This window comes from Vombatus ursinus, unplaced genomic scaffold (assembly GCF_900497805.2).
Source record: "Vombatus ursinus unplaced genomic scaffold, bare-nosed wombat genome assembly UNPS02015398.1, whole genome shotgun sequence".
NCBI classification, from domain to species: Eukaryota; Metazoa; Chordata; class Mammalia; order Diprotodontia; family Vombatidae; genus Vombatus; species Vombatus ursinus.
Genome location: NW_020955176.1, coordinates 2783202 through 2809560, shown reverse-complemented (window position 1 = coordinate 2809560; position 26359 = coordinate 2783202). Strand labels below are relative to the sequence as shown.

General features: G+C 38.3%; 1 protein-coding gene across 2 annotated transcripts; it reads right to left on the bottom strand.

Moving 5' to 3' along the window:
- On the bottom strand, nucleotides 1-21456 carry LOC114032095 (interleukin-18-like). 2 transcript variants are annotated; one of them, XM_027847306.1, is made up of 5 exons: nucleotides 21332-21456; nucleotides 12590-12718; nucleotides 8447-8581; nucleotides 6007-6143; nucleotides 1-3031 (listed from the first exon to the last, which is right to left on the bottom strand). In XM_027847306.1, exons 2-5 carry the CDS (start codon nucleotides 12708-12710, stop codon nucleotides 2792-2794), a joined length of 633 nt encoding a protein of 210 aa, XP_027703107.1. In that variant the 5' UTR covers nucleotides 12711-12718; nucleotides 21332-21456; the 3' UTR covers nucleotides 1-2791. The 2 variants fall into 2 exon arrangements, with proteins under 2 accessions (XP_027703107.1, XP_027703108.1); XM_027847307.1 differs by having other exon boundaries at nucleotides 8447-8575; nucleotides 21332-21454.
- Nucleotides 21457-26359: the final 4903 nt, after the last annotated feature.

Below are 26359 nucleotides of genomic sequence, written 5' to 3'. Positions count from 1 at the left end.
TTGTAACTTCTGGTCCTTTTAATCACAATTACACATAGCTGTAAGCAAATATATACACTTCATTTTGAGTTCTTTCATTTTGTATGATTTTACATAGACTTTTCTCTATTTCTGTATATACTTCATGTTTGTTCTCCTTAATGCCAATATGATGCTCAATTTCATCAATATATTCCAGCCTGCCCTGTTATTCCCCAAACTTTGGACATCTAGATAATTTTTTTAGGTAATGTAAATATAGTGTACTAAGAAATCTCTGCATAAGCATGTTGTCTTGTATTTTGAATATTTTCCCTGTAATACATTCCTAGTAATGGATAAGATCAAAAGGTATGATCAGACTGTTGACTCTTATTGTAAATTGACTGATAGCTCTCCAAAAAGATTGCCCTTATGTGCATTGCCACCGGCAGCATTTGAGTGTACCTGCTTCCCCACTCTCTGCCAATAATGGACTTTATATATTCTTTCTCTCTCCACTCTCTTCCTCTCCCCCTTTCTCCTCTCTCTTTCTCTTCTCTGTTTGTTAGTTTAATGTGAAAATTAACTAATTTCTTAACTTTTAATTTGCATTTGTTTTAACATTTGATCATTTTCTCAATTTATTATTTATTTTCCCTCTTTGGTGAATTGTTTTTTAAAATTCTTTGACTATTTCTGTCCATTGGAGACCGGGTGCTACCGTCATAGGCTTATATTGTATTACCTATAAAATGTGGAACCCAACATTTATTCATCATATTTATCATGGATATTTTATTTTTATCTTAGTTTTATTACTTCTTGTGCCATGAAAGTTTTTAATTTTTAAATAATTGAACTTTATATACTTGATCTATAATCAACCTTATCTCTGCTCATTTCTGATGCTTCACTTGTAAAGATTTTATCTACCTTTCACAGCGGAAAAAAAAGTACATCACTACATTTCTTTTAGACTTTTATGAAAATGTCATTTCAGTTCCCTTGTAATTTATTATAGTGTTGGAAGAGGAGTGACCAGACCAAATTATCACCATTGGAGTGATTTCCTAATTGAACAAAGGGAAGGGTCATTGGTTATAAATTTAGCTATGACCTAAACCAGGGACTCAGAAGCCGACCAGAGCCCAGTCCAGTGCATTGGGTCCTGAAAAGGACAGATACCATCTGGGGTTGGCCATAAGAAAATGTGAACTTCAGGCCAGATATTAGGGCATTCCTGATGCCATGGAGCATCTGATTAGACTGACATATCCAGGGAAACTAAATATAGCGAGAAATCTTTTTTGGAGAGCAACCGAGCAATTCACAATGAAATGTGAGAGAGCCTATCCTTGGAAAGGTAATTTTGTTAGTGCCTACCATATGCTGTTCTATTACATAACTTTACCCTTCCCTTCCAAATAAAATATCAACTTAAATCAGTTAGTTTGGAGTTTGGTTCACAAATATGAACTAGAGGATGGGATTGGAACAGGAAATTAAGGACTGATCAGGGATTGAAGCCAGAATAGTGATGGCGGTGAGAGAGGGGTAAAGCTGTTCTAGTCATGAAATTGGCAGGGACCCGAGGTATGTTCTCAAGGTTTGCGAGGCTTCAGCTGTGCCTTGGATGGAATGCTTCAGGAAGTCCCCCAAAAGATAGTCCCTCGATGCTTTTGTCATTGCTAGGCAGATCAAAAAGGAAGGCATGTGTGCAATTGTTATGGAACTGATTTTGGCTCACCATCCATTGGGGGAGTTAAAGTGCATACTGAAGCATATGCTGGAATTTGATGCTTTGTGAGAAGCAAGATGTTAGAGTGGAAAGAACATGGGGATTGTTGTCAGATGCCCTGATTTTAAGTCTCAGCTCTGATACTTAATTAGCTGTGTGATCACTGGCAAGTTCCTTAACCTTTCTAAGGCCTCGTTTTCCCTTTTTTTGAGTAATAATAATAATAAGACAAGACTTTATGCTACCTGACTCATAGAGTTGTTGTGAAGTGATTGCTTTTTGTAAACCATGAAGTTGTATATCTCTGTTTCTATTTCTATCTCTACTCTGTCTCTATATCTTTATTTCAATAATCTCTGTCTCCATGTATTTCTCTTTCTGCTCTGATACCTTAGTGTTGTGTAGAGGTGATAATGGGTTTTCAAAGGCAGTGCCAGCCTGGCATAAACTCTGGCATATTCTACCAGGGTAGAAAGACTTTAAATAGTCCTGGAGACAGTATGCAGCTACCTTCTGAAAACTAGCCTAGCTAAATATGGAGAAGCTCATTTTAAGAATGTTAGCCAGAAGACAGTGCTTTCTTTGGCCATGAATATCCATGAATCAAATAAAAATATTCTAAATGTCATTGTTGTTGATAGAAGCTCTGATTAGTAAGCTCTTAGGCATTGCGTAGCAAAGAATCTGCTTCAGTCGATCTCGGTAACTCGCTACATCCCTCCATGTGGAACATTGCACTCAGGATAATTTACTGCCTCAGTTGTAATTCAGACTTGCATTATTGTATACATTGGATTTATAAGCAACAATTCTATTTTTTATATTTATATTTTACAATAATATTATATATGAGAGAATCACAAATTGAAAGCTACCCTCTGTCGCTATTGCTACTATTATTTTAAATTAAATCTAACTTGTAGTTGTTTTAACTTAGAGACCTAAATATAGTTTTTCTATACCCAACTTCCCCACAAGTGTTGATTAAATAATCCCTCCATGAGTATATTTTTACTTAGTTTTTTCGCAGTTTAAGACCCCAATGTAGTGCTGTTATCCTTAAGATATTTTCCAGGATTTAAAACTATCTTTCTATGAGCCTATTTTCTTACATTCATAACGGACAACGAATTTTGTAGATCCTTCCTCATCTTGGCACCCTTTCTTTAAAATCAGTTTAAAAATGGACTTCTTTTCCTGCTTACATGCCAGGTAGTATTCTGGGTACAAAAAAGATTTAAATTGCATCTTGTCATCATGACCCGGAATTCTCTCTTGGTAGAATAAGACATCCTGTTCTTTGCCATCAATTTTGTCTGGGGCAGCACTTTCCTATAGAGGAGGAAAAAGAAAAAAGAAAAGAAAACATTTCAGATGTTATTATGATGGGGCATAGAGAGTCTGAGGAAAGAAAATCCTTGCATAGATACCACACTGAACCAGAGACTTCTGTTAGAATATGGGGAGGAAAGTATGTATGTGGGTTACCTCCATGATGTCATGTAACTCCAACCTCTGTGCATTCATGCCCCTTATTATACTTTTGGGACATTCCCTGTCTCTCCTCTCCCACCTAGATGAGACTTCATCTGCTGCCAGGCAGATAGCACTCCAGGAGGGCAATAGTCTCTTCAGATTATGCTCCTCCATCAGTAGGGACTGGAAGATGATCCAAGTAGCCCCCACTGCTCCCTAGCCCCCACCCCAGGTATAGTTTTTATGGTCTAGTGATGCTCACTGTCCGATCACCTCTGGTCATGTGCTCCCATGTTACTAATTGACCAGGTGAGATGAGAATTTATATCACTCCTAAACACTCTGGGAGATTCTGTAACATTTCTTAATGTTTAAAAAATTAATATGGTCTTGACCTTGGAGGCAGCACTCTGTCTGGGCTAGCCACTCGCCTTTCCTATTCCTTGATTGTTATGTTGAGCATTTCAGGCTTAGCACTCTTCTCATTATGCACAAGTGTGCCTGTGCACTCTTGTGTGGGTACACACCCACCCACCCACATATACCACACATACGACACATCACACACACCATACCCACACACCCATCACACACACACAAACACACCACACACACACACACACACAGACACAGACACACACACCCACACACACCCTCTCCACTGAATAGTAATTCCTCCCTTCTTCCCTCCCCCCAACTCAAATCTTTCAATTCCAGGAAAATTCTAGACCAGATCATTAAAAAGATAGTTGATGAGCATCTAGAAAGGAAAGCAGTAATTGCAAACAGCCAGCCTGACTCTGCCTCTAAGTTGGAGGTCTTTACCTGGTACTCACAACGTAAAAAAGATTGAAATTTTGCCTGACTTGTTGAAATCAATTTCCTTACTTTGTAGTACCATGCACACATAAAATCAATATACAGATCTTCCTATCAGTACAAAGACATCTCTCCCTCTTTTTCCAAGCACCTCCCTTAAGCTGCTCTTTTGTGAAATGCAATAGTATGAGCACAAGCTAGACTGGTCTGGATTTGAGGAGAGCCCAGGAGCAGCCAGGTGGCACAGTAGATAGTGCTTAGGCCCTGAAGTCAGGAAGACCTGAGTTCAAATGCAGCCTTAGACACTTGCTAGCTGTGTGACCCTGGGCAAATCACTTTACCCTGTTTCCCTTATTTTCATCATCTGTAAAATGAGCTGGAGAAGGGAATGGTAAACTACTCTAGTATCTTTGCCAAGAAAACCCCAAATGGGGTCATGAAGAGTCATACATGACTGAAATGACTCAAGAAGAAGAACAGGTCTAGTCTCCCATTTCATATCTGTGTGACTTTAGGGAAATCATTAAACCTCTTGGCTTTATTTTCTTCATCTGTAAAATGGGGAGTTAGACTAGATGAGTCCTAAGGTCTGTTCTAGCTCTAAAAAGTCAGGTTCTGTGTTTTCTTGCGTTCCCTACCTCACAGAACTTTCCAGAGAACCAAAGGAGGTAAAATACTTTGCAAGCCGTAAGGCCTACACAAAAATCAGCTATTGCTTTTCTTTCTCCCTTTGATCTTGGCCTTGGTGTTCACTTTAGCCTAATTTGGTCTGGATCAAAATGTTGAGTGGGGAGGGAGAATCCCACACAGCTTTATTTGCCATATAGAATGTTAGAACTGGAAGAAACCATTAGTGAGGCTCATTCCAAGTGGATTTCATAGCCTTAAACAGGGGTCATTGGGGAAAAAAAAAACCAAAAACCAAAAAACTTTTCTATTTGACTCTGAGATACTTTAAGTGATTTTTTCCACTTGAGCAGATTTGCTTTGTTAACTCTCTTTAACTGAGGGCAATAACAATGTCTTTGCTCTGGTATTTGGGAGATATCCCATGCATGGAATGCACTCCCCCAGTCTCTTTGCCTCCCTCAAATCTTTTCTTAGAATCTGTAGTCTCTTTTATGGCTTAGCCCAAATGTCAACTTCTTTGCTTATCTTCTCAGTTGCAAGTACCTCTCTCCCAACCCTACGCTTTGTATCTATTTTTTTATATACTTATACTGTATATATGATATATAAATATAGGGCAAACATTTTTTCACTTTTGTTTTTGTATCTCCAGTGATTAACGTTGTGTCTAGTACATAGTTGGTGCTTAATAAATGCTGATAGGTTGATTGATATTTGGAGCACAAAATGGATGTGTGAATAATGGAGAATTGACTGCATGGACATTCATTCTTGAAAGGGTCATGGTCTACGCTTATGAATTTCCTGAGTGAGAAAGATATATGTCTCCTTTATGGATGTGGGTACTAACTACCATCGCTGTGAGGCAAATATTTGAGATCTATCCAGGAATGACACATTGCTGGGGGCTTTGTGAACTGACCTACGCTTGTGTTGCTAGTTGCCCTGGCAGTGGTGCAAATGACCAAAACTCTAGATGTGGAGTTGGAAGACCTGGGTTCAAATTCTATTTTCTAACTTGGGAAAGTTATTTCACTCCATCCTGGGCCTCAGTTTCTTCCTCTGTAAAACAAACTGGGGAGTGGGGATGCTAGATTAGATGACCCCTAGGGTCCTTTCCAGCTCTAGAGATTCTATTCCATGATATATGTGTTAGCTAATTGTCTGGATGGTGTGGATTTTTCAACAGGTGCTGGGCCGAGACCCGGCTATGCTCACAGCATACAGCTGATGCTGTTCGTTGAGTTCGGCAGGTGTGGACGACCCACTGTTCTTACGGTTCTCTGCCTTTGTTCTTCTTCCTCTGGGGACTGGATTTGGACTTTGAAACAAGTTATTTTTTTCCTAGACATGAAACTAAGAACAAATGGGCTCATTCTTACCTTAAAATGAAGTTTTTTGTCCTTGCAGGATAATGTATATGTCTTTTTTTCAGTCTTTACAGAGATGGCTACAGCTAACCCTTTGGGGAGGGTCTCTTTATAATGTTGTATTATAAATTGAGTCCGAGGTGCATTGGCTGAAGATAAACATTTATAAATTAAAGTTCTATTCAGAAGAATCTTTTGCAGCTCTTTAGCTTTTAAGAATAGTCTTTAAGGGATAGTCACAGAAGGGACTATGAAAATATTGATTTTTGTGTGGCTTATTGAAATAAGGTAACAGATTTGAGATAAAGGTACATCCTGGAAACAACAGTCTAGAAAGCTTAGCATCTATCCCCAGTAAAATCCTTTAATGGATTGGAAGGCTTTTTCAGCCCAGTGCTATCTAGGAACTAGAGATCCACTTAGAAGTCATTACCAATTATATTGATTGATCGATTTATTTATTTATTTTTTGCTGAGATTACCAGAGGACCTGATCTTGTGAGTTTTTTGGGATAGGGAATTCCTGGCTGAGGGGTGAGTGATCTTGGTGACATCAGTGCAAGTTGGCACCTTCTTTACAACTTATAGTCTTAGGGAGCTGCCTAGAGCATTGAGAGGTTAAGTGACTTTCCCAGGGTTTCACAGCCTCTATTTGGAAGGATTGGGACAAGAATCCAGGATCTTCCTCACTGCAAGGCCAGCCCTCTCTCCATTTTTTGCTAGAGTTTTAAGATTAATATACCAGAAGAATTTTGTATGTATGCATATATGTGTATATATTTCAGCACATCATTTGATAAGTCTCTATATTTTTGTGGATAAGATTAAGGTGGGCTGAATGGTAGCACAGCTAGTTAGCTTTGTAATTGATTAACTACTGTACTCTATTGACTAATAGATCAGTCAGGATTCAACTAAAGACACAGGTTTAGTAGTATGCCCTATCTTTGGCCATATTTTTATGTTAAATCTATGAATCAATGACTTTGATAAAGACATAATAATAATGTCCAACGATGACTCAAAGTTTGAAGGGGTAGTTATTATCTTGAATGACAGAATTAAGATAAAAAAAAGTTTCAATAGGCTGGAACAATGGACCCAAATCAATGGGGCTAAATGTAAAGTCTCTCATTTAGGTTAAAAAAAAATGCAATGGCACAAATACAGAATTGGGGAGAACAGGCTTGCAGTTCATATAAAAAAAGACTAGAGGTTTCAGTTGACTGGAGGTTTAATATGGAGATTGTCAAAGAAGTCAATGCAATCTTAGGCCACTTTCAATAGAGTTACTGTGTGTAGATTAAGGTAGGTATGGTAATAAATCCCCCCTTCATTTTGTTTGAGTCGTATCTAGAATACTGTATTGAACTCTGGGTAAAGCTTTTAGGAAAGACATTAACAAGATAGATTTCTTCTAGAGGAGTATCATATGGATGGTGGGAGGTGGGGAGTCTGGAGACCAGGACATTGGAGAATGTTTGAAGGAACAGGGTACATTTAACCAGGAGAAGAGAAGAGGAAGGAGTAGGGCATGACAGTGATTTTCAAGTATCCAAAGGGCTTGTCATGTGGAAAAAGAATTAAGCCTATTCTGTTTGGCACTCAAGAAGAGACTCTGGAATACTGTTCTGGAGGGTCAGCTTTTGATGCTGCATGAGGTAGAGCTTACTAATAATTAGAGCTGTTTGGAAATGGAATGAGTTGCATTGTGAAGGAGTGCGTTATTGGAGGTTCAAGTAGAGGTTGGATGACCATCACTAAGGAACATTTATTGAAGGGCTTTCTGCATTAGGTAGAAAGCTATAAATCAGACTAGATAAATATTAAGATTCCTTCCTATTTTAATATACTTTGACATAATTCATTTAATGATTGCAAAGGGTTCTATTTAGCCAATGGGAGTTCATACTAACAGCATTCTGTGGGATCAGATTACACTCTTTATTCTCTACAACATGTAAGGACTGATCTGTATGTGCCAGCTCTGGATTCTCAAATGAAGGCCCCTGCAGTGTGCTCAGTAATCAAAATCCACATCAACAAACAGAGAAATAGATGCCCTTTGTGGTGTATTATTAATGAAGTTGAGCTGGACCTATTCCTCTCCCTTCTTTTTAGGTTTGAGGTTAGCAAGGCCTGGAGAGGTCATTGACAACATGGAACAGAGGGAAAAAGGCAGCAGTGGTATGTATGGTGGAGAGATCACTTATCCAAGAGTCAGGATAGATATCTAGGCTTTTAAGTCCCACTTAATATGTTCTTTGACCTTGGGTGATAGCTTACTCTTATGACCCTGTTTTTCAAGGAAGGATTTTTCTCCTCCAGAAAGTGAGAAAAAAACATCTCTAAGATCTTTTCCAGTCCTATAATTCTCGGATTTCTATAATGGTGGTTCCAAACAAAACCAAAAACAAACATACAAACACACAAATAAAAAACCAAAACATACCTGTAATCTCTGAATCAGACATTTCCTCAAATACAGCCATTTTCCCTCCTTTGACTATTACAAGAACTCTGCCCTTCATGTTTCGTAAGATGGCACAATGGTTCCCAAGCTTGTTGAATTCCTGTTTAACTGTTTTAACCAAATATGCATTAAGTACACACTTAGAAGTGGGAAATTTTCATATCTATTAGCAAACCTCTCTTAAATTTCAGTTCTCCAGAGTGATTAGTGGTAATTTCCTGATACAGAAGAATCTATAATAAAGTGGGTTTCACATTTAACCCTTTTAACAAGAGAATGACAACATACATGGAGAAAAGTGTATTCTTTAAGGAATATGAATGACTGCCTCAGCAACACAAAGCAGAAAACAGGAAGCTTCTTCCTATCTATAGACTGTAAGTTCCTTGAGGGCAGGGGCTATTTTTAACTTTTGTCATAGTCCTTTGCACCAATAGTATTTATTAAAGGCTTGTTGAATTGAATTAAATTGTGAGTGTTAGGAGCTATTCAGGGATATCTCTTGATCAACTTGATCAGCTTACTGAGAGATGACCCTTTATTTGGGGCTTTGATTACCTCTTCCTATGAAACGTATGGATATACCCATAGGCTCATTCATAACTCAGAAGTGATGAGTGATCAATGATTAGAGATGAATTGGCCACTTCACACTATTGTGGGTTATAGCCATCCCTCTGTGATGGGCCTGTATAAGGAGTTCTTATTGTAAAGTTTGACTTCTGGATCTTTTTCCTTTTTGGAGAGGTTCAGAGAAAACTGAATGTATTAGAGATTTGAGAACCAACTTTGTCCCAGTGGAGGTGTTTGTATTCTGGTAAAGCCTCTGGGGGACTGATTTACTGAAGCCCCTCCCCCAGCTTCAGAGATGACAGTCTCTTAACTTAATAATTACAGGAAATGACAGCAGGTAGGGAAATGGTGACCTAGTGATAGCTCCTAACACAGTCCTAGAGAGATAGTGGAAGAGAACATCACAGTTGCATATGTTTTCAACAAAGTAGCCCCAAGAGATGGAAACTACTTGGCCAAATGGTGTGTATTACTAACCCATAGCCTTCCAGAGAGAAAAGAGGGAGTTCCTGGGCAGTGCCAGCCTTGTCAGAAGATAAAGATTATGCCTGTAGCCCTGCACCTAGATAGGCCTGAGCCAAGGGACTGAGACATGACATGGGAGAGCAAATGATTGTTTTCAGTTACCATGAATTATTAGGACAGTGCAGATCCAGTGGGAAGAGGACTACCTTTCTAGAAATTCCAAGTTTGTTTTACAACTGGGGGAAGTCCAGACTTCAGGATAGTGTCATAAACCTGGAGCACTATAATATCCCTGAAGCAGAAAGTGAGACTCATTGGAATATTGGGGAGTTGTCTCTCTAACAACTTCAAGTTCATTTTTCTTCCAAGAGAAGTCTAAGGCACAGGCAGTACTGATGAATCTGGGGGACTATATATCCCTGAGAGGATGGTATGTCTCATTGGAGCAGGAGGGAGCCATTGTCTGTGGGCTACCATGAATCCTTTATATATTTTTTGCATTTTTTCTGGTGTGAAATAAAGGCTGTCCTATGCCTGATAGGTGTTATTATTTTTAATGCTCATATGGGGACTGGAGACCTTTTAACCTAGATCTTTAAAAACTAGACACAATTTTATTTTGAGGTTTCTAGAGGAACCTCTGAGTAAAGGCAAAACAAACTAAAGGAATAGTGATTTGGGGGGCTATCTCTGTAAGCAAATACTTTTGGGACTTCGATCATGAGTTACATTATGGAAAAAATACTTAAGAAAACTGAGAAACTATTGACATTTAATAGAACCAAGGTAGTAATGGAGGAACCAGGGCTGAGCAAAGAAGCCATCGTTACCTCCTCCCAAAGGGGCTATCTGCTATGTATTTGCCTCTCTTATAGAGATTTACTGGCTAAGGAATCAAGCAGAAATAAGGTTCCTCTTCTCTAAATCACTTTCCTTGAAGGAAACCTCCCTCCCTCCTCACTGCCTCCTCCCTTCTCCATTCGGGGACAGTCTACTTTCCTGTCTTTAGGCATTTCTCCCTATTCCCCTGTGGGAGCTCCAAAGACCAGTCTCCAAATCCTCCATCCCACTTTCCCGCGTGCTCTTGAGAACCATGACTTTCTGCTTCGATTAAGTCAACATAAAAGTATGCCTTCACCTCACGTAAGGTAGGTTCTGAGAGCCAAAGTGTTTCCAGAGCAATGGTGAGCACTTTGCCGCATTCTCCTCTCTCCCTCCTTATCTCTGCTTCCTGACTACCCTGGCTTCTTTCAAGTATCTGCTGAAAGACTGCTTTCTGCCAGAAACATTTCCTAGTCTCCCTCAATGTTAAGGTCTTCCCTCTGTAAATATCTCCAGTTGATCAGATGTACATATGTATGTATGTATATGTGTGTGTGTAATCTTGTTTGTGCATAATTATTTGCATATTTTTCTCCCATTAGGTAGTGGGCTTCTTGAGGATAGACACTGTTTTTTTCTTAATTTGTATGTATCCCTGGTGCTTACTTAGCACAGCGTCTAGCACATACTAAGCACTTAGTGTTTGTTGACCACATCTTATCTTTTGCATCAGTGGTTCCAATGGGAGTGACACTGAATGCACGTGGACCACACCCTTTTGGGGAATGAATCCAGCTTCCCGAACCAGATCTGCTCCAAGTAGAGACAATATCTTTCAGTTCTAAATATGTTGGCAAAGGCATGTGGCTTGGCAGCACGCCAAGCAACTCCCCCAGTTTAGACAGAATAGTAGAAAAAAATTAATTCACTCTTTACCTGTTTCTTCAGTTAAGGAGAAAAGAAAGAGAAAACATTCCATTAAATTCTTGCAACAAAACAAGCACATTTTCATGTCTTAGCTCTTTCTTTCACCCTCCCCCCTTCCCTCTTTCCCCACCATTTTCCATTGCTTCTTTAGCTGGATACTGTCTCATTTAGGAAACCTCTTCCAGAGAACTAAAAGGATCCCATTTAGGTCCAACATCTTAGGAAACTGAATTGTGAAATTTTAATTTAGGTTTGGAAATTCTAGCTTTCAAGTTTTCCACAGGTCAGAGGAACTGTCTTTAGATATTTCACTGATTTTATTCCTTAAATGGAGATACTTCCATGGTGGAGGGAGGGATAGGGATGAAAACCTATACATAGAAAATTATATGGAAATGGATTCTCTGGGGTAATCAAAATGATACCTTTTTACTTGCCAAAGTGTTTTACAAACAGGGAGCCTTCGTTTAACAGAAAGTCACTTAAAAGAATTCTGGACCAACGATTTTATAGTATGTCACCAATTTCCCAAGAAATAGCACCTCTCAAACTTTTTGGAATTTGAGTGTTGTATGATAATGTGGACCAGATCGATAGCTCTTAACAATAAATATCATACTTAACTTCTAAGCCCAGATTTTTTTAGGTAGAATATATTTTTAATGTTACAATGGGAGTCGTTGGCAGAATAAGAATACTCTGCACAAGATGATGATAGGATAGACACTGGACCTATAATTTAATTGGTATTGGGAGCTCCCAGGTAAGGAAATTGTATTCACCAGTGAAGGTCAGGAGACTTTCTACAAATTATTTCCTAGAACACCAATACAATTTATGTGTCAGAGTCAGGACTTGAACTCAGATCTTCCTGGCTCCAAAGTCATATCTCTATCTACTACATATCATACTGCCTTTATGATAACAATGATGATGATAATGAGGAGGAGGACAGTGATGATTCACTTCATGTAGCTCTGAGGGTTTATAAATCACTTTTTTTCACAGCAAGCCTTCGAGATGAGCAGTACAAGAAAGATGACATGATAAAGTGGAGGGAGTGTTGAAGTTAAGAAGATCTGGGTTCAGATTCTACCTCAGGCATTTGCTAGCTGTGTGACTGGGTAAATTACTTAATCTTTCTGAGCTTCAGTTTCCTAATCTATAAAATGAGGAAGTTGGGTTTGATAACCTCTCATGTCCCAAATTGATGAGCTCAAGATCTCAGATATTAAAGATCCTTACAACAAGCATTCTTATGCGTCTAAGTTATTTACTTATAGCTGTGGGTCTGTTCTGTCATTTAGATTTATATAGATATGTAGGGATACTTACCTATTAAGTAGAGGGTGTTGTCTCTAAGGTCTAGGTCCACAATGTCGATAGAATTAAGATTGAGATCAAAGTTCATTTCTGCAGCACAAGCTGCGACTGGGTGATCAGCTGAAGTTGCCATCTTAACACCTATTGGAAGCAGAGACCAAATGTTAAAGGACAAATAAGGTTCCTTTGACACCTTGTACTGTCTCCTAATTTTCTCCTTCCTTATATTTATTAGAATACTCTGTTGAGACTTCCTCCTTTCCCACCATCACATTCTACCTTGAATCATATTTATTTCTGTAGATGTCTTATTTCCCCTTTCCCCTCAGATAGATAGTAAGTTCCTTGAGGGCAGAGACTATATAATTTTTTCCTTTTTTTTAAATTTTAAATTTGTATTTTTTTTTTTTGGACTGAGGAAGTCATAGAGTGTTTGCAGTAAGGACAGCCCAAGTTGAATGTTGTGCTGGGGCTGGATGTTTTTGTTGTCATTGAGTTGTTTCACTCTCTGTGACCCCATTAGGGGTTTTCTTGGCAAGGATACTGTAGGGGTTTGCCATTTCCTTCTCCTGCTCATTTTACAGATGAGGAAACTGAGGCAAACTGGGTAAAGTGACTTGCCTAGGGTCACATAGCTAGTAAGTGTCTGAGACCAGATTTGAACTCAGGAAGATGAGTCTTCCTGACTCCAGGCCTGGCACTTTATCCCCTTCACCACCTAGCTGCCCTTGATTCAGCATATTGTGTTTCTAATCTGTTCTATGGATTAATTTCTTTTTAAACTGTTATCAAATAATTTTAATTATTACTGCTTTGTAATATAATTAAAAATCTGGTCCTAAGAGATACTCTTCCTTCCCATCTTGCTTTTTTTTTTTTTCATTATTAGCCCTGAAATTCTTTTATTCTCCAAAATGATTTTTTTCCCTAATTCTATAAAATAGTATTTTGATAGTATGATTGGTATGGCACTGAATAAGAAAATTAATTAAAGTAGCATTGTCATGTTTATTATAATTGTTCAAACTGCTCATGATAATATTTCTCCAGTTATGTAGGTCTATCTTTATTTCTGCAAAGTTGCATTCATATATTTAGTTCCTGTATATATCTTGGTAATAACAACGATAATAATAGCTAACATTTATGTGGCACTTACTATGAACTGGACATTGTACTAAGTGCTTTAACAATTATTATCTCATCTGATCATCACAACAACTCTGGGAAGTAGGTGTTAAAATTATCCCCATTTTAAAGGTGAGAAAACTGAGGTCAAGTGATTTGCCTAGGGTTATGCAGCTAGTAAGTGTCTAAGGCCAGATTTGAATTCAAGACTTCTTGATTTCAGGTCCACTAGTTGATCCATGGTACCATCTAGCTGGTAGATAGACTCTTAAATATTTTTGTGCTTTTTGTAGTTATTTTAAATTAAATTTCTCTTTCTAGGTTCTTTGTTGATATTAAGTTTTTTCTTTTTTGTTGATGAGAATGATATGAATTTCCCTCTAAGAGCTGCTTTAGCTACTTCCCATGAGTTTTGTTGTATTGATTCATTATTGTCATTTTTTGAGATGAAATTGTCTATTGTTTCTATAATTTCTATTTTGACTCCCACCTCTAGTTCCTTAGAATTATGTTATTTAGACTCCAATTACTTTAAAATTTGTTCTTCAAAGGCCCTTTATTGAATATAATTTTATCAACTTTGATCTATATGTTCAGCATTTCTATTTTTTACATGTTTTGGTGAGGTCTTTATGCCCTAATACACGATCAGTTTTTGAAAAGGTGCCATATACAACGCCATGTAAATTCCTTTCAGTTCCCATTCAGTAATCACCAGAAATCTATCATCTCTTATTTTTCTAAAGTTCTATTCAGGTTCTTAACATTTTTTTTTAATTAGATTTATTTATGTTTGAAAGGGGGCACACTGAAGTTCTTCATTATTATAATTTTACTATTTCTCCCTCCAATTTGATTGATTTCCTTTAAATATGTAGATTTTTTGCTTCAACTTCTCATTTGAACTCTATGTTAATCTTACATTTCAAGTATATTTCCTATTAACAACAGATGGCTGGATTTTGTTTTCTAATCCATTTTGCTGTTCTTTTCCACTTTATGGGTTAGTTTATTTATTCACTGTTACAATTGATTATTAATTCCCCTCTGTTCTCTTATCTTATGCTTTTTTCTCCCTCTTTATAATCCCTTTTAATTCCACCTTTATGTTTCTTCAAGAGTTGATTTGTTTTGCTTATTACTTTACCTGTCTTGTCCTCTATCTTAAACCCTTTTGTAATCCCTCCTTGTCCCTGTCCCATCCTATTTTCCTGATGAGTTTAATGTATTTATATACCAAGTTAGTTATATGTATGTTTGTGTATGCATACGTATGTATGTATATGGGTGTTTGTAATTGTGTTCAATCTTCTTTTTTCTGATTCAGATGAGAATGAGATTTATAGGTTACCTGCTCTACCACTTTCCTCCATGATTAAATATTTTCTTCATCTTATTTATCTCTAGTATGTGATAATGATCTCCCACACTATCCTCCACCTTTCTTTGAAATTATAGGCCCATATCCTTCTCAGTTTTGACTTCTGATGTCATCAAAGCATAATGAAACCACCCATAAGCACTCTGTTATATTTACCTTTTTCTAAGACCCTTAAAAATATTAAGGTTCTGAGTAGATGTTTGTTTCTTATCTATTAGCACAAAGACAAATCATCCAAATGTATACCCTTCCAATTAAATTAATGTTTGTACCTTTATATGTTTCTCTTGGTTCTTGTGTTTCCATTTCAAAATGTCTACTCAATTCTGACCTTTCTGTCAGGAATACTTGGAAATCTATTTTATTGAAGGTCCATTTTCTCTCTTTAGGATTTTAATTAGTTTTGCTAGATAGGTTATTCTTGATTGTTAGCTTTTTGGATGATCACATTCCAAGCACTTTTCTTTTTATTGGTGGTTGCTGTATCTTGTATGGACCTTATTGTGGCCCCTCAGTACTTGATATACTTTATTTTTGAATTCTTATAATTTTTCATTGACTTGGAAGATCTGGGTTTTGGCTATGGCATTAGTAGAAATGTTTCATTTTGGAGTTTCTTTCAGTAGGTGACCATTACATTCTTTCTATTTTTACTTTACCCTAACGTTCTAGGAGCTTGAGATGGTTTTCATTTTAAAATGACTTTAAATATAGTATCAAGCTTTTTTTTTTTGTTGTGATTATCAAATAGTCTGATAATTCTTAGATTCTCTCTCTTTGACCTTTCTTCCAGGTTAGTTGTTTTTGATATTATATTTCTTACATATTCTTCCATTTAAATTTTTTTAAAAAAAATTTGTTTTAATATCTCTTATTGTCTCATTGAATCATTGTTTTCTCTTTGGCCCATTCTACTTTTCAGGACATTCAGTTCTTATGTGAAGGTTTCCACCATCTGTACTCTTATATTCTTTTTGGCTAAGATATATTTTTTTTTCTTCAAAGCTTTACTTGGAATTTCGTAGGTTCTTTCTCTTCCTTTGATTTACCTCATGGGCATTTCTCAGTGCTTAGTATTTCCTCATAGTATTTAGCTTTGCCTTTAGTTTGTTCATCTCAGAAGGTCCATTGTTTAGTTTGGGGGTGGTGATGCTGAAGTTCCACACCCACACTCCTGAGTGCTGTGGTCATGCCCTGACTGGTCTTAAGTGGGGCCCCTCCTGCAAGAGATTCCAGGGCAACTTTAGCTCTTGGTTCTGCCTAGGGCCTCTCTTGCCTCAGTACCCCCAGCTATAATGTACAGAGCTTCTGCCCTATAATTGGGCTTTGGGGACACCTCCTCACTTCTCTTCCTTCCTCCCTTCCCCTCCCCTAATACCAAGTGGATTCCATCACAGGAATAACCAGGCATGTGCAATACCAGTATGGTCTCATTATCCAGTAACTGGGTGGAGTCATTTTTACTATAGTTATTAAGTCACAAGGATGAATGTTACTAATAGGCTCATTATCAACGAGGCATGAAGAAAGCATTTGGAAGCATTTGGAATTTGGAAAGATTAAGTCTACAGAAACAGCTGGGTGGATGATATAAAGGAAAACAACAGAAGGAACATAGAGAGGGTCAGAAAAGCTAGCAGTAGAGGCTAGAATCGTTACCTCAGGGAGATGCTATCCCATGTCTGCTTTTATCCTTACTAGCCCATGGTATCTGACTCTGCACTAGCACGACTTTTGAACAAGGCTGGGTCAAGCCTGGTCAGATCACTAGCAATGGAAACAACATATTGTTGGCTTATTGAGTATTAGCTTTACTACTTAAAAGCGGAAGATGAAGCAGCAAGGGGGCATGGTGGTTGCTGATCTGTAGACATGGATATAGTAGTTAGCCTGCCTATAGTTGGACCCCTTATGATGTTGTATGTGATCTATTATGCTTCTATGTTTACTTCATTTTGGAGATGAAAAAAAAAATGGCCAACTGTGAAGTCCCCAAGCCTTTCCTGTTCAGATCTCTCCCCAGCTGCTCTAATGGACTTTTGAGACTGTTATTGAGGAAAGCAGAGGACTGGATGAGGAGCATGCGTGTCTTCTACTCGTTACTATGCCGTATTCTTTAATTTATACTCTTTCCAGTCTTCTAGAGAATCCTACTTCTTTAGGTTTTTGTGAAGTAGAAAATCTTCTTGTGTTCTATGCTTCTATACTGGGTTCAGGGTAGAATACTGGCATACGCTCAGTCCCCTTTCCGAAGGAAATGTACCACCAGTGACTCCTGGTTAATTCCCAGAAGAGAAAATCCTTTTAGCCTTCTCTCATTATCGTATTAAAGTGGCTTTGTTTATCTAATTCCAGGCTAATAAGTACCCTCTTTTGTTGGGTAACCCAAGGGAGTAACTTTCCTGGCACAGATTTCAGGTTGGAAAGGAGGGGAGGATGGGAGCTATTTTGTTAGTAGGCAGGACCTTGTGTTGTTGGGTGCATTGAACGCTTTGCTGCTGTGTTTGTTTTCTTCTGCATGTTGTTGTTCAGTTGTTTCAGTGGTGTCTGACTCTTTGTGACCCCATTTGTGGTTTTCTCTGCAAAGATGCTGGAGTGATTTGCCATTTCCTTCTTCATCTCATTTTACAAATGAGGAAACTGAGGCAAACAGGGTTAAGTGACTTACCCAGAGTCACACAACCAGTAAGTGTCTGAGGCTGGATTTGAACTCAGGAAGATGTGTCTTCTTAACTTCAGGCCCAGTGCTCTATCCACTGTGCCACATAGCTGCCTCAGCAGGGCCTTGTATGGTAAGCCAAAATCAGACTGTGTAGGTATTTCTTAAGCTTCATAGCTTCTTACATCTAGAGCTGGCCCTGGTTAGAGTGTCAACTTGTACATAAACATGTAAGCACATATTTCAATTTCTGTATTTATTTAAGAGAATCTCAGAATTTGAATTGGAGGAGACACCAGATGTCATCTAGTCTAACCTATGCCTGAACATGAATGTCCTTTAAGTAGTATTCCTGACAAATGATCACCCAACTGATGTTTAAAGACCTCTTGTGAGTGGAGAAACAATTTCCTTCCATCTATTTTGCATACCTCTAATTGTTTTGGAAAGCTTTTCTTGACATCAAATCTAAATCTGTCTCTCTGCAAACTTCCTTCTTCTTAGTTTTATCCTTTGGGGTTAAACAGAACAAGCCTAATTCTGCTTCTACTTATAACTTTCCAAATATTTAAAAGTCACTCCTGTGTTCACTCTAAGTCTTCTCGTATCTGGGCTAAACGTTCTTAATTTCTTCAGCTGATCTAAGACTGTACATTATACACTTGAAATGTTCCCCAAGACAGTCAAAGCTATTTAGATCTTTTGGAAGGAGGCGCTTCCTCATTCCCATACCCACAGTTTTCAGTACACATTGAACTGAACAAGACATCCTCTAGGTATTTAGGTGGTAGAGTAGATATATACTGAATTTAAGAATCAGGAACACCTGAAGGACTCTGAGACCTATTGTCTTTTTATCCACAGAGAAGATCCGTGTGGTTGTTTGGGGAGACATTTGACACATATTTCACAGATGAGCAGAATGAAGCCCAGAATTATAACCCAGTTATTGTAACTCTTCAGCCCTACCCACCTGATGGTCTCATGCCATGGAGAAGTTTGAAAATTGACTGATGAGATAAGATACATAGATAAAAAACAGCTCAGAGAATTATGAGAGGCAATATATAAATATAATCAATCAGGGACAGAATCATATAGAACAGACTAAAGGGACTCAGAGTGGGGGAGGAATCATCATGGGCTAATATAGTTGGTGAAGACTTTGTGTGGAAGAGGAGGACCCTTGGGCTTGAAGGATGGGGAGAATGGAAATAGATGGAGAAGGTTGAGTATTTTAGACAGGCAGACTAGCATGAGCAAAGGCATAGAATGAGACTCAATAAGCTTGAGGGGTAAGAGGACAGCAGAAAGGAGACAAACTTGACTGGTTGAGAGCTGTGAATGATAAAGTAAGGTGGATTAAGATTTTGGAGGGCTTTGAATGGCAAGGTGAGGAGTTTGGACTTAAGCTGAAAGGTAATAGGGAGATACTGCTGGTCCTTGATGGGGGAAGAAACCTTATAGAAGCAATTTTTAAGGAAGATTATTTTGGCAGCAGTTGGCAGATGAATTGGAAGGAGGAGAGAACGAAATCAGCAAAACAATTAGTCACTTTCAGTAATTCATGTGAAGGAAGTGAAAATGGAACATTGGAATGGAAAGAAAGGGACAGATATGAAATATTTTGGAAGAAGAAATGAAGAAATTAGGGAGTATGAGTGTCTAGAAAGAGAAAATAGACAAAGATGATACCTAAGTATTGAGACCAATGAAAGAAAAGAATTTGAATAAGTGAGAAGAGCTTGAGGTGGCCATAGTATGATTCTCAGTGGATAATTGCTCTTTCCCTTACATACTATATTAAAATGAAAATATTTGAGGGAAGGCAAATGATTTAAGTCTCTAAATTAAAGACCCCCACACCTTAGTATGAATTAATTTAGTGACTGTTTTCCTTGGGAAAGACCATAGAAGAACTCGGTAACTAGTGAAGAAGGATTCATGAGGTGTTTAAAGGGGAATGAAATACCAGAGAAAGAGAAGGCTGGAGATGCCAAAACTAATGTTGTTTCCTTTACAAATTTAACCAGGGTTGGATGAAGATGAATCTGGATCTCAAGTTTGGAGTATCAAAAGTCCATTTCTTAAGCATCACAGAGGTACAAGGAGACCCCAGTGAGTACAGGAGATCTGCTTTTGGTCAGATTTATCTTGCATAGTACATCCTGCTCTAGGAATAAGAAGCTGGGTAGGTGTCTGATCTGGGGCTTTGGTTCTGAGAAGAAACTAACATCTTATTGAGCTATAATTAAGTTACTCAATATCTAAATGAGATATAAAGATCAGGGTCCTACTGTGCATTTTTTGGTGCTGATTGCTAGATGTGGCTCTCCCTTGTCCTGAAGGACTTCAAAACTCTTGTGGTATTTCTGTAAAATAGTACATTGTTTTGGTACAGAGAGGTTGTGTCTCATAATTAAAAATAAAAATAATAGCAACCAATGAAATAAATTTAAGAGGGAAGTGAAGGTCTGTCATCTAATGAGAAAAGTCTGGGGACAATTAAGTCAAGAGAGAATCCTGCCTTAGTTACATTTGTTTGGATTCTTGCATCTACTCCCTTGGGGTCATCTTCAGTAACCTCCCAAGCTCAAACAGCAGGTTCCAAATATGGGCCAAATATATTTTGCCTTGTCTGTGTGTGGCCTAACTAGAACTGCAGTGATAGAACCTTACTATTCAGAAACAGCAAAATGGCACCTGAAATTATATGAAATAGATTCCTGTAGCCATCTTTTCCTACATTGATTGCTCCTGGGATGGGCAAAAACTTCTGCTGCTGGAAGGGGAATTCTGGGGGTCTCAGGAGACAGAGTAATAAGGATTTAATGTTAGAGCTATCCTGGTGTTTTCCTGTGAAGTCATGAAGACTTGGAAGAGTTTGGTTGGATATAAGAAAGAGGAAGTATTGGATTCCAACAAATCTAGAGAGTCTTGACTATCCTGGGGAACATTTCAAGCACCTAACATGCTTCTTTCTTCTCAATAGTTCACCTTAACTAATATTTTTTTTTCCTAGAGGGTTATAACAAAAGGCACACTGGCCTGTGAGTCAGGAAAGATGGGTTCTGCTCCAGATTCTGCCACTAACTTTGCTACCCTCAGAAAGTTTACCCCTCTGGATCTTAGTTTCCTTTTCCATAAAATGGGGGGGGGGGCTGAGCTAGATAACCTTAATCTCTGATGTCCCTTCTTGCTCTAAATCCTCTGATTTTATGGTGTCTCTGACCCTGTTGATTCATCTAAAATCAGAGATTTGGACTAGACTATGCCTAAGGTCCTTTCCACCATTAACATTCTATGAATCCAGGACCCTCACTGTTATCCTAGTGCTTCCAGAAGAGAGGAGGGAAAATAGTATTTTCTAGGTACACTCAAAAGTTTGGCAAGACCATGAGTAAGATAAGAATCTTGAAGGAACAGACAGCCAACAGCAAAGTCAGAGGAGCACGTAGGTGACTGAGTTCTCTGTGTCTGAGAACACAATTCATGGACTCTTGTGGCCCTGGTACCTCCAGTTCAGTGTGCTGCCACACACACCCTCCCAGTGAGATCCACTAAGTGTTGAGTGATTGGTCCCTACCTTCTGCCAGATGTCTTCCTTCCAGCTGCCAGGTGTGCCTCTGGGGGCTCTTACCTTCCTCTTGGCTTCTGCACAAGTGATGGACTGACTCCTCTGGAGAGTCTGAGTGTGCCTAGTGAAGTGGGAGGAATACAGTATTATGAAAAGGATATAATTAAGTCAACCTTCCCTCCAGGAAGAGTCTTTAGCCCAACCTTTCCACCTCTTCAAGGAGAGATAACTAAAGGAAAACCAACACCAAGAGAAAAAGAAGTTTCTTTTTAAAAAAGTTTTATTTATTTATATATTTCTAGTTTTCAACAATCACTTTTGTAAGATTGTGAGTTCTGTTTCCCCCTCTCTTCCCTCCTTCCTCCCCAAGATGGCATGGATGTGGATAGCATTTTCCATCATGAGACTTTTGGAGATGCCTTAGATCCTTGCATTGCTGAGAAAAGCTAAGTCTATCAAAGTTGGTCATCACACAGAGTTGCTACACATCTGTGTATGATGTTCTCCTGGTTCTGCTCACTTCACTCGGCATCAGTTCATGTAAGTCTTTCCAGGATTTTCTGAAACCCACCTGCTCATCAGTTCTTATGGAACAATAGTATTCCATTACATTCACATACCACAGCTTGTTCAGGCATTCCCCAATTGATGGGCATCCCCTCAATTTACAATTCTTGGCCACCACAAAAAACCTGCTACAAATATCTTTGTACATATAGGTCCTTTTCTCATTTTTATGATCTCTTTGGGATACAGACCTAGTAGTGGTATTGCTGGATCAAAGGGTATGCACAGTTTTATAGCCCTTTGGGCATAGTTTCAAATTGTTCTTCAGAATGGTTGGATCCATTTGCAACTCCACCAACAATGCATTAGTGAAAACTTCTATTTCTATATATGTAGAAATTTCTATTTCTATTTCTATTTCAGTTTTCCTATATCTTCTCCAACATTTATCATTTTCCTGTTTTGTCATGTTAGGCAATCTGACATGTGTGAGATGGTACCTCAGAGTTGTTTTAATTTGCATTTCTCTAATCAATAGTGATTTAGAACATTTTTTCATATGACTATAGATATCTTTAATTTCTTCATCTGAAAACTGCCTATTCATATCCTTTGACCATTTATCAATTGGACAATGACTTGTATTCTTATAAATTTGACTTAGTTCTCTATATATTTTGAAATGAGGCTTTTATCGGAGACACTGGCTGTAAAAATTGTTTTCCAGTTTTCTGCTTCCATTTTAATCTGGGTTGCACTATGTTTGTGCAAAACCTTTTTAATTTAATGTGATCAAAATGATCCATTTTGCATTTCATAATGTTCTCTATCTCTTGTTTGGTCATAAATTCTTCCCTTCTCCATAGAGGTGACAGGTAAACTGTGCCTTGCCCTCCTAATTTGCTTGTAGTCTCATCCTTTATGTCTAAGTCATGTACCCGTTTTGACCTTATCTTAGTATGTGGTGTAAGATGTTGGTCTTTGCCTAGTTTCTGCCATACTGTTTTCTAGTTTTCCCAGCAGTTTTTGTCAAATAGTGAACTCTTATCCCAGAAGCTGGAGTATTTGGGTTTATCAAATAGTAGATTACTATAGTCGTTGACTACTGTGTCTTATATACCTAACCTTTTCCACTGATCCACTGCTCTATTTCTTAGCTAGTACCAAGTAGTTTTGATGGTTGATGCTTCATAATACAGTTTTAAATCTGGTATGGCTAGGCCACCTTCCCTTGTGTTTTTCTTCATTAATTCCCTTGATATTCTGGACCTTTTGTTCTTCCAGATAAATTTTGTTATTATTTTTTCTAGCTTTGTAAAATAATTTTTTGGTAATTTGATTGGTATGGCACTGCGTAAGTCAATCGATTTAGATAGAATTGTCTTTATTATTACATTAGTTTGGCCCACCCATGAGCAACTCAGATTTTTCCAGTTATTTAGATCTTACTTTATTTGTGTGTTTTGTAACTATGTTTATATAGTTCCTGGGTTTGTCTTGGCAGGTAGACTCCCAAATACTTTATATTGTCTACAGTCTCTTTAAATGGAATTTCTCTTTCTATCTCTTGTTGCTGAGCTTTGTTAATAATATAAAGAAATGCCAGTGATTTATGTGGATTTATTTTATATCCTGCAACTCTGCTAAAATTGTTAGTTATTTCAAGTAGTTTTTTAGTTGATTGTCTAGGATTTTCTAAGTACACCATTGTATGAGTGATGGCTTTGTTTCTTCATTACTTTTTCTAATTCCTTCAATTTCTTTGAGAAAAAGAACTATCTTAAAGGATCTGGGGGTATTTCTGGTTTTGCAAAATCACAGTTGTGCTGACACAGAATTCAAATCTTCCAGTTTTAAGCATGAATAAAAACTCAACAGTTCTCAAGGCTGTCCATTCAGTTTGGGCTAGCTCTTTTTGTTATGAGGATTGTTTTATCTTGAATGAAAATGTCTTCCTATTACTTCTACCAATAGTTCCCAATGCTTCATTTTGACAAAAGAAATAATATTCCCCCACAGTCTTTGCCTGCAGAGAGGGAGAGAGAGAGATTCAGGATCAAGTGTACATGGAGAGGGGTTGTCCCTGTTGAGGAGAAAAGCTTCCTTTTCCTCAGAGTTTGGAGCAAGAAGGAGAGAATGGTGAATGATATCAACAGGTTCTGAGAGCTGGAATAGGAGAGAATAGGGGACTCAAGGCAGATAACCTCTATTTTCTCAGTGAAGTATAGGGTGAAAGTATCTACTGAGTAGGGGGAAAGGAGTGATTTTGGAGGCTTGAGGAAAGAAGGTTTGGAACAGCTAGTATGGGGAATGAGATAGTTAGGGAAAAGAAAAAAGAATTATCTTGCAATGCATGTCCAGTTGAAATTAGAAAACATGAATCTGTAGTTGAACCAGTCAGCAAGGTGGTATGACTTGCAGCTTTATTCAGTAGCATATGAATAGGCATGGAGAATGATGAGGATAATGCAGGTTTGAGATTTGACAAGCCATGAGTGATGACTAGGTAGCAAGAGATTTTAAAGTAGAAAGATAGTAAAAATAGTAAAGTTGAACTGGTTGCCTACAGGGTCAAGATTAGGAAGGGAGGAAAACGAAGGCAGAATGGGATTAATGGCTGGGGAGAACATTGAGTGAGATAGTGACTGGAAGTAAGGAAGGAATGAAGAGCAGATGCAGAGAGAGAGAGTTACAGCAAGAGATGGAATGGTGAATGGTTATGGCTGGATCAAAGAATTTCAGCCTTCTTGATCTTGGAAATGGAATACTTGTGATTGATGGTAAAATTGTTCTCTGCGTGATTGAGATGAAGTAAAGGGTTAGGTCATGGAAGTTGAGAAGGCTGATGAACTGGGAGACTAGGGATCATGGCACGTATGGAATTGTCCTTCAAAAAATCCTAGTCTCCCAGTTCATCAGCCTTCTCAACTTCCATGACCTAACCCTTTACTTCATCTCAATCACGCAGAGAACAATTTTACCATCAATCACAAGTATTCCATTTCCAAGATCAAGAAGGCTGATGAACTGGGAGACTAGGATTTTTTGAAGGACAATTCCATACGTGCCATGATCCCTAGTCTAAAGGCAGTGATTCAGACAGAGAAGGCTGTAAGCCAGGTTCTGAACTTAGGAAATGAGGGAGAATGGCCCAATGGGAGGTAGATAATTAACAATGGAATCTGAATGGGATGACATCTGATTTGAGCAAACTTCAAAGGAGGAGAGGGTGCTGAAGGATGATTACAAAGGGAGTGCCTGCAAGTGGCAATATGATACAAGGATTATGCTTCCTCCCCCACGTGGTCTAGTGTGTTGGGGGATATGAAGGTCATCTGAATTCTTCTTTTGTCCAGGGAAAACATGCCCAATTCCTTTAACTGGTTCTTGTGTGGCTTAGTCCCTTTATTATATCTCTCTATCTAACTGGCCCCAGCCATGTTTCACTTTACATCTCAGTTATATCCTTGAGCATCTAGATGGTGCAGTGGATAGAGTGCTGGGCCTGGAGTCAAGATGATTTGTCCTCCTGAGTTCAAATTCAACCTCAGACATTTAGTAGCTGTGTGACCCTGTGTAAGTCACTTAACCCTATTTTCCTCAGCTCTTCATCTGTAGAATGAGCTGGAGAAGGAAATGGCAAACCACTTCAGTATCTTTGCCAAGAAAACCCCAAAATGGGTCACGAACAGTTGGACATGACTAAAAAAATGACTAAATAATATGTTCTTACCATCTTCCCTGCTGTAGAATCTTCAGGATCTTCCCTGCTGTAGAATCTTCAGGGACAAAGACAATGTCCTGGAGGACTTAACCCTTTCAGCTCTGGAACACTTCTTCTTCCTCAGCTCTGGAACCAGAATTGAATCAATACTGCCATTGCTACTGGAAAGAGCATGTCAATCAATTTCCTCATGGCCCTACCACCATCCCTGTAACTTTCTAAACCGAAACACCCCTCCCTGGCCACAGCTCAAACTATGAATACTGTCTTCCCTCGTTAGAATGTAAGCTCCCTGAGGACAGGGACTGTCTCACTTTTGTATTTGTATCCTCAGCATTTAGCACAATGCTTGTCACATAATAAGCACTTGAATGCTTTCATTCATAAATTCATTTATTCACATTGCTTACCTTCTTCTGATTGTATTAATGCTTGTTATGTCTTTCCTAAAATGTGGTGCTAGGAACTCAATATAATTCCGTAAATAGGATCTGAAGAGGTCGCTTTCCTCATTCTGGATGTTAAGCTTCTATAAATGCAGTCTACGATGGCATTAGTCTTTTTGGATTCTGTGTCACAGTATTATCCCATACTGGGTTTGTGGTCCACTCAAAGCCCCAGATCTTTTTCTAATGACAAGTTATTTAGCTGTTTCTGTTCCACTCTACCTCTTCAAAGTTGATTTTTTGAACTTAAGTATAAGACCTTGCCTCTCTCTGTCAAATTTCGTTTTTATTTGATTCAATATGACATTAGAGTATATTGAGAGATCTTTTCCAGCTTTATGATCTCATGCCAGTTTTGCA